This window comes from Rhea americana, unplaced genomic scaffold (assembly GCF_003343005.1).
Source record: "Rhea americana isolate MKP2758 unplaced genomic scaffold, rheAme1 scaffold_32, whole genome shotgun sequence".
NCBI lineage: Eukaryota > Metazoa > Chordata > Aves > Rheiformes > Rheidae > Rhea > Rhea americana.
Window position 1 is genome coordinate 222,080 of NW_028186446.1, and position 16,017 is coordinate 238,096.

General features: G+C 36.8%; 1 protein-coding gene across 1 annotated transcript in view; it reads left to right on the forward strand.

Moving 5' to 3' along the window:
* The window catches only part of ITGA8 (integrin subunit alpha 8), a gene marked incomplete at its 5' end in the record, with an annotated part of 109,725 nt that overhangs the window by 69,446 nt on the left and 24,262 nt on the right, over nt 1-16,017 (forward strand). Inside the window, 3 exons of the mRNA XM_085310559.1 lie at nt 4,375-4,480; nt 6,359-6,517; nt 13,179-13,304. Of these exons, the coding sequence (XP_085166685.1) occupies nt 4,375-4,480; nt 6,359-6,517; nt 13,179-13,304 (391 nt within the window). The remainder of the gene's footprint in view (nt 1-4,374; nt 4,481-6,358; nt 6,518-13,178; nt 13,305-16,017) is intronic.

Sequence of the window (16,017 nt, forward strand, 5' to 3'; positions counted from 1 at the left end):
TGCTTGTGAAGCCATCTATGCCCCTAATTCTGAACACCAAAGCAGAATCTGAGGGTTTTATTGCTGTAATGATGAAACATGTGTTTTATGGCAAGGCAAATGCTAATAGGGAGCAGAGGGAGATCTTGGGAGAGAGGATGAATTAGGAATGAGCTATGATTACAACTGGAGTACAATCAGCTAATACTGTAGAGTTCTTACATTTCTGTCAGAAGCAGATGTCTGTCCACTGGACATACCGAAATAAATGAGCACTCAGTTTGATTGAGAGTTATAGTTGTTGCTTTCTGTATTCTCACATACAGTTTGGTTTAGGTAACTATAAAATGCAATTAGTCGATAAGAATCTCAGAAAGCCCTGTAAAGTCTTTGAACTAGACTTCTATCCTGGCATCCTGGAGAGAGTCGGCAGGATGTTCTTTTAAAGCAAGTAATTGTCCCAAATGCTTTTTTCTGTGATCTCAGATTTCCTCCATCTTCCCTTCTGAAACTGCAGCCCTGTACCTCACCCATGCTCAGTACTGCAGGGGGGGGAGCAGGAGGGACATGCCCCAGCTTCACTCCTGTAGTCAAGCTGTGAGGCCTGGCCGATGCGGGAAGGGTTGAGGTCTCCCATATGATGGACCTGTAGGGTCCACCTGCCTCCTTAACTTAGAGGTATGCAAATAAGAATGCATTTATTTATGCTTTTATGGATTTATAAAAATACATTTGTTATAATTACTTATAAGACAATACCTTGATTACCTATGCTGGAAAATAATTCAACAATTTTTCGGATCACAGATACCTTTTTTGGTCTATATATTTGGTCTGGATATGGTCTGGATATATTTTCTGGTGTAATATTCACCTAAGACTAATGGGGATTTTTCTGAAGTATTTTTCATCACAGTTTATTAGTACTTTCCAGATTAAGAAGGCTAGGAATAAGGTTGGGGATAAATGGAAAGCAGAGGACAGGCACACAACAGAATGTGTAGGCATAGGTTAATTTTCTGAATTTCTGAGTTCACATTTCTGAAAAAGAGCTATAGAAAGACAACCTATTTGACAAGACTAGAAATAAGATTAAGGTTTCATTTTCTAGGTGTTAGTTGTGGTCACAGGAAATGAGCAAGGGAGAAAGTGTCATACTAACAAGGTGAAAAATACAAAATGAGGGGGAAGATAACAGAAATAGAAGTAGAGGCTGAGAAAATGAGAATCAAAGGGGTTAGTTGGTGGGCTGCAGATGTGAGAGAAAATGTTGAGAGAGAACAACTGCCAAGTGTTACCATGGATGGGCACCCACGTTAGGGAATGGCTAGAGTTTCAGTGCACAAGTTAAATGGTTATGGACACATGAGATTTTTCAGTAAGGGCTGCTTTCTGGGTTGCAGATTCTGATTTTTTCATTGAGGTTGCTCATCCCTTTCATAGAAGAATCTTAAAAACTCTCTGGGCTCTTTACCATCATGTTCTTTTTATGCCATCATATGTTCTTTTCAGTTGAAAGCTCTGTAATAAATAGGCACAGGAAATTGCAAAAACCACCTAAATTGTTAACGAGAGCATGCCCACAAGAAGGAACAGGGGGGTTGAATTTCTGTCTGTAGTGCTAAAAAACAGACAATTACATACAGAGAAATTATTTGATTGAATGACTTCCAGTTCCTCTCCTATTAAGTCCTTTGGTTTTCATATACACTATAGCATGCATGTACGAAGGAAAATTCCCAAATGCTTTTTGATCCTGCTAATTACTTCAGATATGCTGAAACATACCCAGCTCCAAGGGAACTATTTACTCAGTATTTCCTAAAGAAAAATAAAAGAGAGACTGTATCCACATCTGGGGAGGGAAACATCCTGCATTGATTTCCCTATTCTGTGCATAATGTTGGGCTTAATGATGAAGTGGAATTGGAATCATTATACATTTTACTGAGGAAAGCTAAGCACATGTGGATGCACACATACATATATACATATACAGTGAGTGCATGCAAATGCCGCCTCTCTGAGAAAGGAAACAAAATATGAGATAGTTTATGTAATTGGAATTGCTCTGCTAACTTTTGAGATTACTTTTTTTTGTCTATAAGAAGTTTTAGTGTTTTATAGTTGCAGTTGTCATTTCCACTACTGAATGAGCACTGGAGAAGTAAGGGATTTAGGAACAAAGTAATTTGTGTTGGGAGATCTTGAAGCAGGCAGAATACKTATTGTATATCCCATGAATATTTTTTTGTAGAACTTACTCCTTTATTTTATTTTTCAGCACTCTTGTTTCACTGACTATCTAAAAATCTAGGAAAAATCTCAGCTAATAAATGTTAAATCAAATGTTAAAAATACAAAATAAAGTAACCAAACCTGAAAGTGTTTCTTTTGATCTCATTCTAATTCTTTCACATCAATATCAAAGTCCTCAAAATAACTCCATAAACKCTACCAAAATAAATGTGCATATTCTTATAAACTTTATGATCATTTTAATTAAATTCCTACATTTAACTTTGTAATTCTGTAGATGAGAAAAACACTGCACAGGGAATATAATAGAAAACATACTAAAAAAAAAAAAAAAAAAACTTTGCCTGCTTCTTTTTGTTTATATATGCTTTGTGTCTTGTAATATTTTTATGTTAGCTTATGGATCCCTATGTCTGGCTTTTCTAACAACACAGGAAAGTTCATATTCTCCAAAGATGATTTATAATCAAAATACTTCTTGCAAGCAAGACCATTTGTGAAATGCAACAAGTTAGACAAAGTAGCTCGTTTAAAATGACCTTTTTATGAATATATTTCATTTTCTTTATTATTTGGTTTAGSTTGTAAATTTGTCTTCTGGCATACTTGTTAGTAGGAACTGCTGGCCTTTTGAATACTGGGGAAGTATTTTAAGTTAGCTGGATACCCCAGGATGTCTTACATTTCATGAAGGTTTGTACTTTCAGCCAGATGATATTAAGTCATTCTCCTCCAGAATCCTATGTTACTTTGAGAAGCTGTATTCTGTGGACAAGTTTTTCTCAAACATTTCATTCATTTACATGACATTACAGCGGGATACAAGAACTCTTTTTTTTCAAAAAATATTTTGAAAATGGCAGCATTTGCAACAAAAACACCCAATCTCATCTGCTGTCGGTGGGCAGACTGCACTTGGAGTGGTGTATTATGTGTTTAGATTCAATGGAAAGAGAATTAACATCAGTGGATAGAGGCCCATCACTATTATCTTCTACTTTTTGTCAAACATTATATTCTGCAAAAAATTCATTAGCAATTTTAATTTGTTTTAAATTTGTTCTGACAGCAATCTTCCAGCTTTGGCAGAACAATTATTGAAATTGTGTGCCTTTACTGTATGCTAAAGAATCTGGAAACCAGCAGAACTGAGTGAGAGCTGACCCTTGTAAAGAAAGGGTAATGCTTACTGGGTTAATAYCAAGAGCTACCTCTAGTACAAACAGATGACAGATAACTGAGCCGGAACTCACCTGTGATGCCAGAAGAGATTCTTGGGATCTGATTTCCAAAGATCTCAACAGCTAAACAAGGTTAAAATTAGTACCCGAATGAGACCCATTCAGGGGGCCTCCAAGTTTTAACGAACATAAGGCTTGTGATTCAGATAGAAATGTTAGAAGAAGGCTGCTTGGTGCTTTCTTGACCTTTCTTTTCTCAAGAAGAGAAAAAATGCTAACGTAGCAGAATAGCAGAGAGATGTCAAAGTCTAAGKCATTGTCTTTTCAATTATGTTTGATTTAGATTTTGAATGTTGCAACACTGTTTTCAGGCAATCACCCTGAGTGCCACTTCGTTTGCAGAGCAGATGGGGAGGTACCCTGCGGTATTTCAGGCTCTAGCCTTGAATTTAGTCTCTTGGTGCATCTGTTGTGACTGTATGAATATAATTTGCCCCAACTGTACCTCGGTTTCTCATCTGTAAAATGAGGTAAATGACTGCTTTGTCAGTTTTTTTAATGATTCATAACAGAAGTTTTGAGGAATTTACACTAAGAGCATTTAAATAAATATCTCTGTTACTAAAAACTGTATTGCAGGGTATAAAGATGCACAGCATTAAACACCTATGGGGTCTGAATGAGAGTGAGAAAATACATTTATTTACCTACCGTTACCCTAGTTCTATGGATAAAATGCTGTCCCTCGATGGTCTATAAGGATTCAGAAGGACTTTGTGGAACCATCATATTGTTCACCTCACTTAATTCCAATGGAGCTGCCTTAAAYGAAGTATTTTTTCCAATGAAATGTGCTTAAGAGTTCCACTTTCTATTGTGATCTTAATTTTGCCTAAAGGTAATARAGCTGATAACTGGCAACAGTTACCGTTTTAATTCTTCTTATATATTACAGTGTGTCTCACCCTCCACAAATTGTTTTGCCACTTCAGAACTGGGAACCCAAAGATGAACCTACAAAAGAAGAAGAAATTGGTCCTTTAGTAGAACACATCTATGAGGTAAAAATTATATAAGTTTCCGTAAGACTTGATGCTGTTCGTCTTGAAATCCTGATGAACTTGGGTCATTGTCTTAATTGCAACTAGATAAAGTCCRGAATATATAAATATTCTGACTTTAGCACATAGTTCAGATTTAATCTGGGAATTCACAGCTGCAATACTTTTCATGTAACTATTCATGTTAGTGGCAGAGACACCAGATTATGAGAGGAGTCTATCTTTGACATTTGGATGTTTGAAAGAATTAGAAATAGTGCATAGAAGCTCATTAGAGTCCACATCAAACAATTCAGTGAGTTCACTGTATTTTCATTAAAAACTGTGAGTGTTATGAACAGGAAAGAATATATTTAGCCAACTGAAATAATGTAGAGTCATAAATATAACATTATCTCATTGCCCAGAAAATATTCTACTGAAAATATTCTACTGAAAATAACTTTAACTCTTTTGAAGGATACATATTTGTGTCCTGTGTTGTTGTTTTTTCAATTGGTCATTCACAAATGAAAAAAGGAAAGGAGATCAGGTTAGAAACAAGTGCTTTGAGTGAATTGTATAGAATACAGACAATCTTTGGAATTCAATGGATGACCTTTATTCAAGAGAGTGAAAGTGCTTCACATACTGTTATAATTCACAAACCAGCACTCAAGGAAATATACACTACTGAACTTAATAGTAAAAACTTAAAATTTTACAAAACTAATACTGAACTACAATGAATCAGACTATAAAATAAAAAATATTATTTGTAAATTCCACATCTAAATATATTTCTCTATGTTGCAAAATCTATAACAAGTCTTCCTATCTCACCCATTTGTACTGTTGGTAGAGCAATATATGTGATTTAAAGCATACTGGAATAGTTACAATGATTAAAGAAGCCTTTTTAGTCATTTATTGATAGCAGTAATGCATAAAAAAAGTAAGCCATGCACCCCAAAACCTTTCACTGAAGAAGATGTRAGATTGAAAGTGGATTTTATTTGATTCTAAATAAAGCCCATGAATCACAAAAATTCTATACAGTTAAAAAAGGAGGCTCTTTTGCATCTCTAGAAACTTTGAGTAAAGATRTCAACACTGTTCCTTTTCTGCTGTGACATTCTGCTTCTTTAGCTCTCATACCCACTGTTAGTACATATCCAAAGTCAACACATATCCATATCCAGTCAACAGATATTTTCCAAGTTGTAAACTGATAWAAGAAAACTATTCTAATAGCCCTTTTTTATTATTATTTCTATTATTTCTATTTTTACTCGTTTTCCCAGGGAAAAAAAAAAAAGGATCTCCTAGGAGGTTACTCTAGGAATACTACTTTCTTTTTTTCTTTTCAGGAAACTTGAACTGAGAAGGTTTGAAAATAGAGTTGTTAACCACAAAAACTAGTTGAAGAGTCTGCTAAAAACTTTCTGTTGCTGCAGTCTGAAATGCACTTCTTTTCTGTCCTAAAATTTCAGTTACTATTTTCCAGTATTTTCTGTTAAAGATTGTTGTACATATTTATATAGTGTGTTTTGCTGGTGGGCTTTGGTTTAGGGGTTGGGATTTGTTATTTTTGTTTCTAGGTAATTTCAGATCTTTCATMAGCAGAAAAAATTGAGAAAGATTATGAGTTTCTTAAATATAGACTCAAACAAAACACGTTGGTCTCCCAGATGCGCTACTGGCTTTCTGAATAGTAAGGAAGATCCTGTCACAGGTTTCTCCATCAGTAAAGTGGGAATAATAATTTATATCTCTTTCCCAAAACACTTTAGGGCTRTGGACAGTAAGAATTTGAAAATGTCTAAGTGATGATGGCTAGGTTTTTTGTCATTATTTGCTGCCTTGGGAAGCTGTACACTGATKATATTTGTTTGACAGCTGCACAATATAGGACCAAGTGCTATCAACAGTACAGTTCTCGAAGTCGGCTGGCCTGTGTCCAGCAGAGAAGAATTTCTTCTTTACATTCTTCATATTCAGACACATGGACCATTGCACTGTCAAACAAGCTCTCCCATTAATACTATGCAAATAAAGGTAAGTCATTACTGGTCATTTCCATCCCTCCCTGTACTTTACTTGATTTTTTCTGCCTACCACTTCACAGTGAGTTGGAGCTTTTAGAAAATTGTTCACAATGATCCTCAGATGATTTTCCTGGTAAGAAACAAGTTACATAGAGTCTAAAACGTATCCAGTAGTGATAGTTGTGTTGTGTGGTATGTGTTCRGCTTCTATGCTCTTATGAGAAGAAACTTGTTTTTTGATGCAGTATTGCAAAATTAAATACAGGATAATTTTTAAAAGAGAATTTGCAGGGGAGGGGGGTTTGCTGTTTTATTTTTTGAAGTCATTTTTAACAGGGCTTTCACTAGGTGACACAAAATTTTACGGTTCTCATGGGACCCTTAAAATTCTTGTGTCCAATGCAGTACCTTCATTTGGAAAGTCACCTGTATACCCTTGCTCAGAAGGTGAACTCCAAAGGTGGCATTTGCCATTGTTATGCCAAGGGATGCACATTGGCATGTTGCCAATGTTCAGTGTACCACAGCTCTCCAGTTTAGCCTGATACAACATAGTGCTGATTTGTTTACCAAAAATCTTACATCCAGATCTATTAGCAATAGGGAAAATCCTGTATAGCACTTTAGTACTGTATCAATGAACTACATGATGTTCTCAGAGTTAATAGATAGCCAGAATGCAAGGCCTTGTGGCATCATGCATCTTTAAGGGATGTAACACAATTTTAGTTTTTTTTATTCTAATACAAATAATTTATATCTAGTTYGTATGGTGATACCTTTATAGCTAGTTTGTATGGTGATTTGTATGGTCTTTTTAGGTAAATTTAGGATTTATTTAGGATAATTCAGTTTGAAAGAGACCTCAGGAGGTCTCTAGTCCAACCTCCTGCTTAAGTAGGGTCAACTGTGAGGTCAGACCAGGTTGTTCAGGGCTTTATCTAGTCTGACCTTGAAACCTCAACGGACAGGGACTGCACAGCTTCTCTGGGCAACCTGTGCCCTCACATGCSTCAAGTAAAAAGTTTGACCTTCTAGGCAGTTGGAACCTCTCTTGTTTCGATTCATACCCGTTGCCTCTCATCCTCCCACCATACGCCTCTGTGAGAAGCCTGACTCCATTTTCTTGATAACYTCCCCRTAGGTACTGGGGGACTTCAGTCCCTCACAAGCCCCAGCCCCTCAGCCTCTCCTGACAGGGTAAGTGCTCCAGCCTTGACCAGCTCACTGATTTATCAGTGCCTTTCTCCTGCTGACGTCCCCAAAATGGGCACCATATTCTAGACATAACCTAACAAGTGCTGAGCTGAGTTGTAGAGTCACTTCCCTCGATGTGAGCCCTGGACACTGTTGGCCCTTGCTGCTGCCAGTGCCTGCTGCTGGCTCTTCTGCAGCTTAACTCAGGTGCTATTCTGCAGAGGGCTTCTCAGCCAGTTGGTACCCAGAATGTATTGTTGCCAAGGGGGTTTCCTTGCACAATGTATATGATAAGATATATATTTTTAATATCATACTATATATTTTATAGTATGTTTAAGTTCAGTACCATGTGAGAAAATATACTCTGTAAAACTGGAGTCAGTTCAGAAGTGAGTTTATAAGCTTGTATTTTTTTAGTTGTCTTAAAGAGCTCATGATTTTAATTTTCAATGCATATGCCTTAAATAGCCTGTAAAGTGAAACTACCAGAGAGAATTCTGGATGGAATGTACTCAAAAAATAGGTTTTCATGAACTGCCACCTAATAAAAGGATTCATATAGTCTACAATTATTTCATGGCTTAATCAATATTAACTCATAAGAGTTATTTGTCAGCAACATGACAGGTTATTTTGCTTTTCTACTTGGAAGGGTAATTATTTTAATCACACCACCAAAAAAAAAAAGGCACTGATTCCCCTCAATGGTTTTCAAAAGTGTCACTTCTACATACTGTTTACTGTCCATGTTGTTTTCCCTTCCACGGGCATGGTTCTTCTTCTATAGCAGAGCTACAGATCTCTTGAGTTTGGAGGAAACATAAACAAGGAGAAGCCTAGCAGCAGCCTCTCTGGTGAAGTATTGATACACCATTGTCTAAAAGCTGTTCTGAGATCTGTGTTTGTGATGGCAGATCCCCCAGAAAAGCTGGGTTTGGCTCAAAGTCAGAAGATTTAGCAAAACACAGCTCTACATATTATCCCATCAAAAACAAGGTATCCCATCTATTAAATATAACTGATTCCAGACACTTCTGGAGTAACCAATGCTTCTTGAGTTTAACCAGTAGTCTGTTAAACATCTTGTGGGGAAAGCTGTGTTCCAAATGCTAAAACTACTATATATCTTTTGCATACCAGGAGGGATATGCAAAATTTAGTGTAGTGGATAAACATAGAGACATCCTGCTAGCAAAGGGGATTTCTCATCACTGCAGGAGCTACAGCACAAGGCTTTATCTTAAACTTGTACTATAGTATGGACTTGAAAGAATATAGAAAAACTGGATTATAGCATACTCATTATGGCTAAATTTTTGTCTTTCACCCAGGAAGCCAAGAGGGATTAGGATTCAGTCCTTTCATTTAGTTTCCACTGAGGAAATGAGTGATAAGGAACTGAAAATAGAAAACATTTCTATTTTTAACCCAAAACAGCGAGTTTTAAATTAGGTAATTTTTTTATTGTTTTTTCTACCCCATTTCCATTTATTTTTCAAAAGTGGTGAGGAGCAAGAAGCTGCACTGCTACATTTGTATTTGCAAGCCTAGCATCTCAGCCACCGGCCAGATCACGTTGCAAGTACATGAAAAGGAGTTCAGCATCSCTCTCTCCCTAGCCACTGCATTCTATTTTATATTTAACTTTAGCTGAGACAGGAGCATTATTGTCAGAAGGGAAGAGGTAGGTGGAAAAGATACATTCTTAATGACATTTTCAGGCAATATATTTTGTGATGATTTTTTAGCCTTCTGAGTTCACTCTTCCTCTCCTACAGCATTTTGATAATGATTACATCTGTTAAAAAAACAAGACTAAATTCTAATGAGGCTTATGTGAAATCTGCTTGTAATAATGAAATAATGGTCCATCTGTCTTAGCAGAACATGACTTTAGATGCTCAGTCGTTATTGCAAGAATTTAAACATCCTTTCCTATTTTAGCTTTTCAAAGCACTGAACAGCATGAATATACAAATTAGGTGTCAATTATAACATGTTATCTATTGCTTCAGRTGGGAGCAGGATACAGAGGCAACTTCCTTCAGATTTTTGTGTAAGCAGCAGGATGTCTGGCTGAGATTTCCAAAGMCAGCTAAGGACATTATATGCCTGGCTCCTCTTAGAGGATATATCCTCTAAGATATCTCTATATCAGGGATAGCCTCAGTAGGGACTGATGCCTCTCTGCACCAGAGTGCAGCACGTTCACTACACGTGAACTAGAGCATCAAATCAAGCTTATAGAGCCAGATTCAAAACAAGCAAAAAGAAGTGGTGTTTCATATAGTAGGTATTAGATGTCTGGAACTTGCTGCCAAAGGAAGCAGTCAGGGTTAAAAGACTTTAAGAGGAAACTGGACAAATTCACCAAAGAGAAATTCAATGCAAGCTAATAAATGAATAAAAACTTCATCTAGATCAGGAAGTCCCTGAGCTGAAAATATTTGGAAGCTGAAAGTTATTAGGAGATGCTTGTCCTGTTCTTACTTTCTTACACATCTGCTTAATGGCAGTGTTGATGAGATTAGATGGACTTTTGGTTTGACCCAGTATTTTTTATGATTTTTTTTCACAGACAAATACTGAAAAGTGGTTTTATGGGGCCTATGCCTCTAAACATTAACATAAACATAAATGTGCCCATAAGCATAAATAGAGAGACAGGCACTGGTTCCCAACTGTGATAGCTAATACAGGGTGACACACAGCAAATTCTGAAAAGCAGAGAACTGCTGCACCGCAAGTGAGACATCTGTCAGAGGAAGTGGCCAAACAGCAACTAAAAGCCATCATAYGGGCAAGGTACATCCAGTAAGGTGATACGCAGTACCTAACCTCTTCCAGAGGCGGTATCTCCCTATGCACACAGCTGTCATCAGCATCYGTGAGTTCTGATCTGGACACAAAATAATGCCATCGGATGCATTGCTCTTGAATGATCACTGACTCCTCTTATACAACAGCTTTTATRTGAGTCCTTTTCCAGAATATTTGTGGTGGCATTATACATTGTAGCAGAGGGTATTGTCTGGCTAGGAAAAGAGGAAGGCTAAAGCGGGTTTTGGAATGAGAGGTAAAAAGCTGAGGAGATTTGGAATCTGTTCCAGGTGACAAGGCTGAGGAGAGCAAAGGGCAGTAACAGTGTGGAGAAACCTAGAAGGTTCATTCTTGTTAAAAGAGGGGAGTAAGAATCCACTTAAAGTCAGGTGCGGGGTTGTAAGACAGGTTATATAGACAGAATTTTCCAATTCCATGCCATTGGCTTGAGAGGAGTAAAATAATACCTTTAACTTGAACATCTAGGCCACTGAAGAAAATCTGCATGTAAATTGTAGCAGGAACCATTTCCCCTTCTCCCTCCCCACTGAGTTTTGCCTGTGGCACAACTTTAGTCTCTAGTGGAATCACTAGCAGAGGCTGCACTACGAATGCTCTGGATGGATTTGGGGCTTGCGTTGCTCCCCGTAGCTTTCACCATAGACAAGTAGGTTTCATTTACCTGCAATAATTCAACAGAAACTTGCTGTATCAGGGTACTTTCATGCTTCCTTTCATCAAGAGGAAACTGCTCTTTAGGGACGAGCTGAGAATGGTAGCGATGTGGACACGTTTCTTCTTGTGTATGAAAATATGGGTAACAATGTCAAATGGGTTCTGTCTTCAGGAATCACATTTCCTTATCTGTTTAAGGGATTTGCAATCCAGTGCTCTTTGTGAATTATTTGGCATTTGCAAATATATGCAGAACATTGTGAATTAATATTCTGTGGCTTTTTCATCGTATGTCTTCCACTGAGATCCTYTGAGTATGATTTCAGCTACAAAACAAAATATTTCAGATTTCTGCTGTACAGGTTACGACAGCAAGTATGTATATACATGAATAAGGATGCTTCATGTTAATCATTGAAGGCTGTTTTTGAACCTTTGCTGTAATAATTCACTCCTGAAGAGTGAATGTTTGTATGTTCTAGAATAAACAAAAAAAAAGTATGTATAAAATCTGTCTAATATTCAAAGAATCGATATATGTGTCAGTTGTCATCATTTATTGAGGGCTTTTTAAAAGATGCATCATTATTATGTGATTCTTTTAATTCGTCATCATTAAAGAACACGATGTGCATTAGTGAAAGAGTTCTGGAAAGAGCATTTCCATATGTTATCACATTGAGAAGGAGAGATTTACTAGCTAACTGTTTCCTGATTGCAGAAAGACAATGTTAACATARTTAAGCAGAAGAAAGGAAAAAAAGAATTTCTGTCTAAAGAGTTTTTCATCAGTTAATAAATTGTAGTATCCTTCACTTTGCAGAAGGCTTTTGATTGAAGATTGCAGACAATGTCAAAAAAGTTCCTTCTTTAGCCTCATAATTTAAATTAGATGAATGGTACACATTTCCCAGTCCAGTACTGCTACACAGTATTAGTGTGTGGAAGGTTTTGTGTTGTTATAGGTATTATCTTTCCTTTGGTGCTACAACATTTCTTACGATTACAAACATTTTCTCTAGGATTTTGGTTAAAATTTTTGTTTTCAGATAGTAAAGGAACTAACAAGATAGATCTGGTGCAGTTTTTTTTAATCAGAGGTCCTTAATGGATAGTGTTGTCAGTGTTTAGGTGAGTTTCTGTTGAGATCTCATCACAAACTTCCACATACATTTTACTGTGGTTTGACATGTTATGATTGTCATAAATTAGAATTTATCTTTTCTTCCACAGAAACTGGGATCCTAAGCATTTCTCTGAGGCTTCTTGAAAGAAGAAGCTTTAAATGCTTTGTGTATGAATTATAGACAAACTGACAACAAAATAAAATAGGTTTGGGTCTCAGATTTCCACCACTTTATCTTCACAGATAATCATTCCAACATTAAAAATGAGCAAACTGTTGTTTTATATAAGTTAAGTTTGTTACCAAAAATAATGTTTAACAATGAACAAATGCTGTGTTACTAGAATTCAGACTTCCTTTTCTTTCCAATATTGGTAAAATATTGGAACCTTACCCTGTCTAACATGCTCTAGGTGACCCTGCTTGAGCAGGGGGGGGTTGGACTAGATGATCTCCAGAGGTTCCTTCCAACCTTGTAGATTCTATGATTCTATGAAAATCAYGGGCATATTCTGATATGAACTGGTGACCATATTTTATTGCAACAACTTTGAATTTATCCTGCTATAGAGATCAGGATCCTGCCCCAAGAATCTAACAAAAACAAGCACAACAATGAAATCAACTCCTGTAAAAAATGGAGAGTGCAAAGAAGTTATCTGCTGCAATTCCTACAACTTGGCAATACCTTGCTGTGCTATTACTAATCATGCTGCTAGCTGAAGACAGTAACTATGCTGTTACATTGAAAAAAATATTAATCCAAAGTTCAAGACTTCTGACTAGGCAACAAACCTGTTAAATTTATTGTATGGATATATGATTATCAATSACTTCTTTCTCTTTGCAGTTTGCTATTCCACAAGACACTCCTGAACTAGCTGCATTTTTGCATAATTCCACAATTCCTCATTACATCAGGAGAAGGGAGGTCACAGTGGCAGAACCTCAAAGGAAAAGCTCTGCAAAAATACTGGTGAGCTAACTAAAATCTATAAACTGGGACTATGCATAGAGCATAATCARAATAGATGTTGGTTTTACTGCAGTTGATTTACATACTTTTTAATGTTGTTCTAACTGCTTTTTAACTTCTCATTTTTAAATATTATTTATTAYGTATCACGGTGCCACAGGATAGAGGTTCATTTGACAGATTTTTGCATTAAAGATCTGAGAGGCTAAACTCCTGTCTGTCTTGCTCCTGGCTGCATGCACAGACCCTTGCAGTCATGCAGTGACACGCACACTGCAGGGGATTTCAGTGCAGATTTGGGGAATGGGCCCCTGCTCCGCACATAGCGCATCCCATGTCTCAGGACCATGGTCTGTACTGATGAAATTGCATACTCTGATTTTTGAAATGTAGGGCTCTTCTTGTTAAGCTGACTGCTGGGGATCTGGCTCTTTGATTAAGAGTAGCTCACGCTTTAAATTAACGTGTTCATATGGAGTAACAACTCTGACATACAAATACTTTGGAGTGTATTTGTTTCCCCCAGTATATTCTTATCATATAGTCAAGGAAAGCTAAACATCTTTGTCTTAAATATACCACGGTGAGAGGGATGGTTCACCTCATTTTTAGCATTTCAACCAATGCTTCAAAGCAGTTGAGATGTTTAAAATGATGAACAAGAGCAAAGATTTCTCTCCCAGCTAGTCCAGGAAAATATTTCTGATTAGTCAATCTGGTACCTGAGTATTTGAATTTGGCTGTTTATTTTGAAAGATTTTCTTCACCGTTCAATTTTTAATGCCCTTAAGCATAATGGTTATCAGCTCCGCTTGCCTAAACACTGTGTTATGACTTGACAACCGTGTGRTCCATCGTGGGATTCATGCAGTCAGTGCGGTCCATTTATTTTTATGAACTGCAGGCAGAGCTTCATTTATGGTATCCGATCTCCTATTAAGCTGTTTAGTGCAAGCTCATGTTTGAATTCCTTGAAATCACTAGAATCTGGTAGGAAAAATGAACCTCACAGACCTAGGTATTCTGGAGTAATAGAATAAGTATTTTAATGTTGCTTCTGAAGGTTCATTTGGCAATTTTCATAAAAGGAAAAAGAATCTGAAAGTAATTACTGCCACAATGTTAYAGTGAATAGAATCACTAATGAACCCATTTCAAACAGTAATCACTGCTGATTGCTATGTAATTCTCTCACCAACCTAATATCCTGGGAAGAATCTGATTCCACTGCTACTAAAGGAAAAATGCCTAGGCTTTCAAAGAAATACCACTCAGTACTGTAGCACACTTAACCCATTCTTCAGTAATATTTAATTCTCATTTATCTTTCTCAGTGATACAGCTCATATGCTGCCAACATAGAAATTACAGCAGCAATTGCAAGTGGTTTACCAAGTTCATAAGCATGTGTCTACATCTGTGTCTACATCTTATTACTTTAAAATATGAAGCAGAGATTTTTTGGCTGCTTGATCTAGACAGACAGTAGTCAACTGAGTACACAAATATAAAATTGGTATATGTGATGAGCAGACTTCTAGGATAATATGGTTTTGATAAGCACAAATTGGGATAAAATTAGGTGCAGTGCCTATCACTGCACATATAGCAGAGCCTTTTGTTCAGGATGGTCACAGAAAAGCAAACCAATATATTATTTGTTCAGTGAAGTAGCTGACCCAATTCCATACACCTTCAGCATTATGTGCTACAGATCAAAAAATGTTAAATTTTTTTGACTTGCTGAAGGTATTCATTTAAAGTAATGTTGTCCCAGAAAATGACTGGTCCGAGAATTATTTTCATCAAAATTTTTCATTTTTTGGTCAGAAGTTTTAAGTTATATTAATTTTCGTCAAAGGATTTTCACAGAGATGAAAAATGTCCTTAAAACCTCTTATTCTACTTAATACTGTTTATTAAACATTCGGTTTCTGTACCATTAATTCTAATGTTGCAACATTCTGGAAATCACTAAGGGCTAAATTCATTACTAAGAAAAATAGAAGTACATGCTTAGGTCCTAAAATGTCAGCCAAAAATAGGCTTTTTGCATACTAATGATTTATTTTGTTAATACGAGATTTTGTCCACGATGATTAACGAAAACAGCCCTCTTCATTCTTACAAGATAAGTCAGTCTGGCTGGAGGAAGTTTAAATATGAAAGCCAAATGAAAAAATCATCTGAAATACTGATTTTAAGCAAGGTTAGTAGTTGTAAGTTTCAAGGTTTACAGTTCCACTTTCAGGAGAAAAGAGTGATTAAGCATGTGGCTTCCACATTGACTTGTGGGGAATGCTGTCTGTACAGACGCAGGATTCCTTAAAGATGTTGTCAGTTCTCTTATGTCCATCATCATATCAGTTTCTGAAGTGTGGTCCTTGGTAGTACAGCCATTCTTACTCCTTTACCCCATGAGACTCTCTTCATTTCATTCAGTGGCTTCCAGTCAGCTTTTAACCTTCCTGATGACACTCTTCTGGCGGACTTCAACGGAATATATAGTTTTGACTTGCACTGCTTGGCTTTTGCCTCCAATCCTGTGTATGAGCCAGAATCACTGTTCATCAGGAATGTTTCATGGACCACAAGCTTCAAACAGAGCAACTGATGAATCTCAGCAAACGTTCTGGCTGCTATAATGTAAATATCAGTAAGGAGACTGGGAGAGTCAGAAGAGGGGGAAGATTTAAGAACATAAATAGAGACT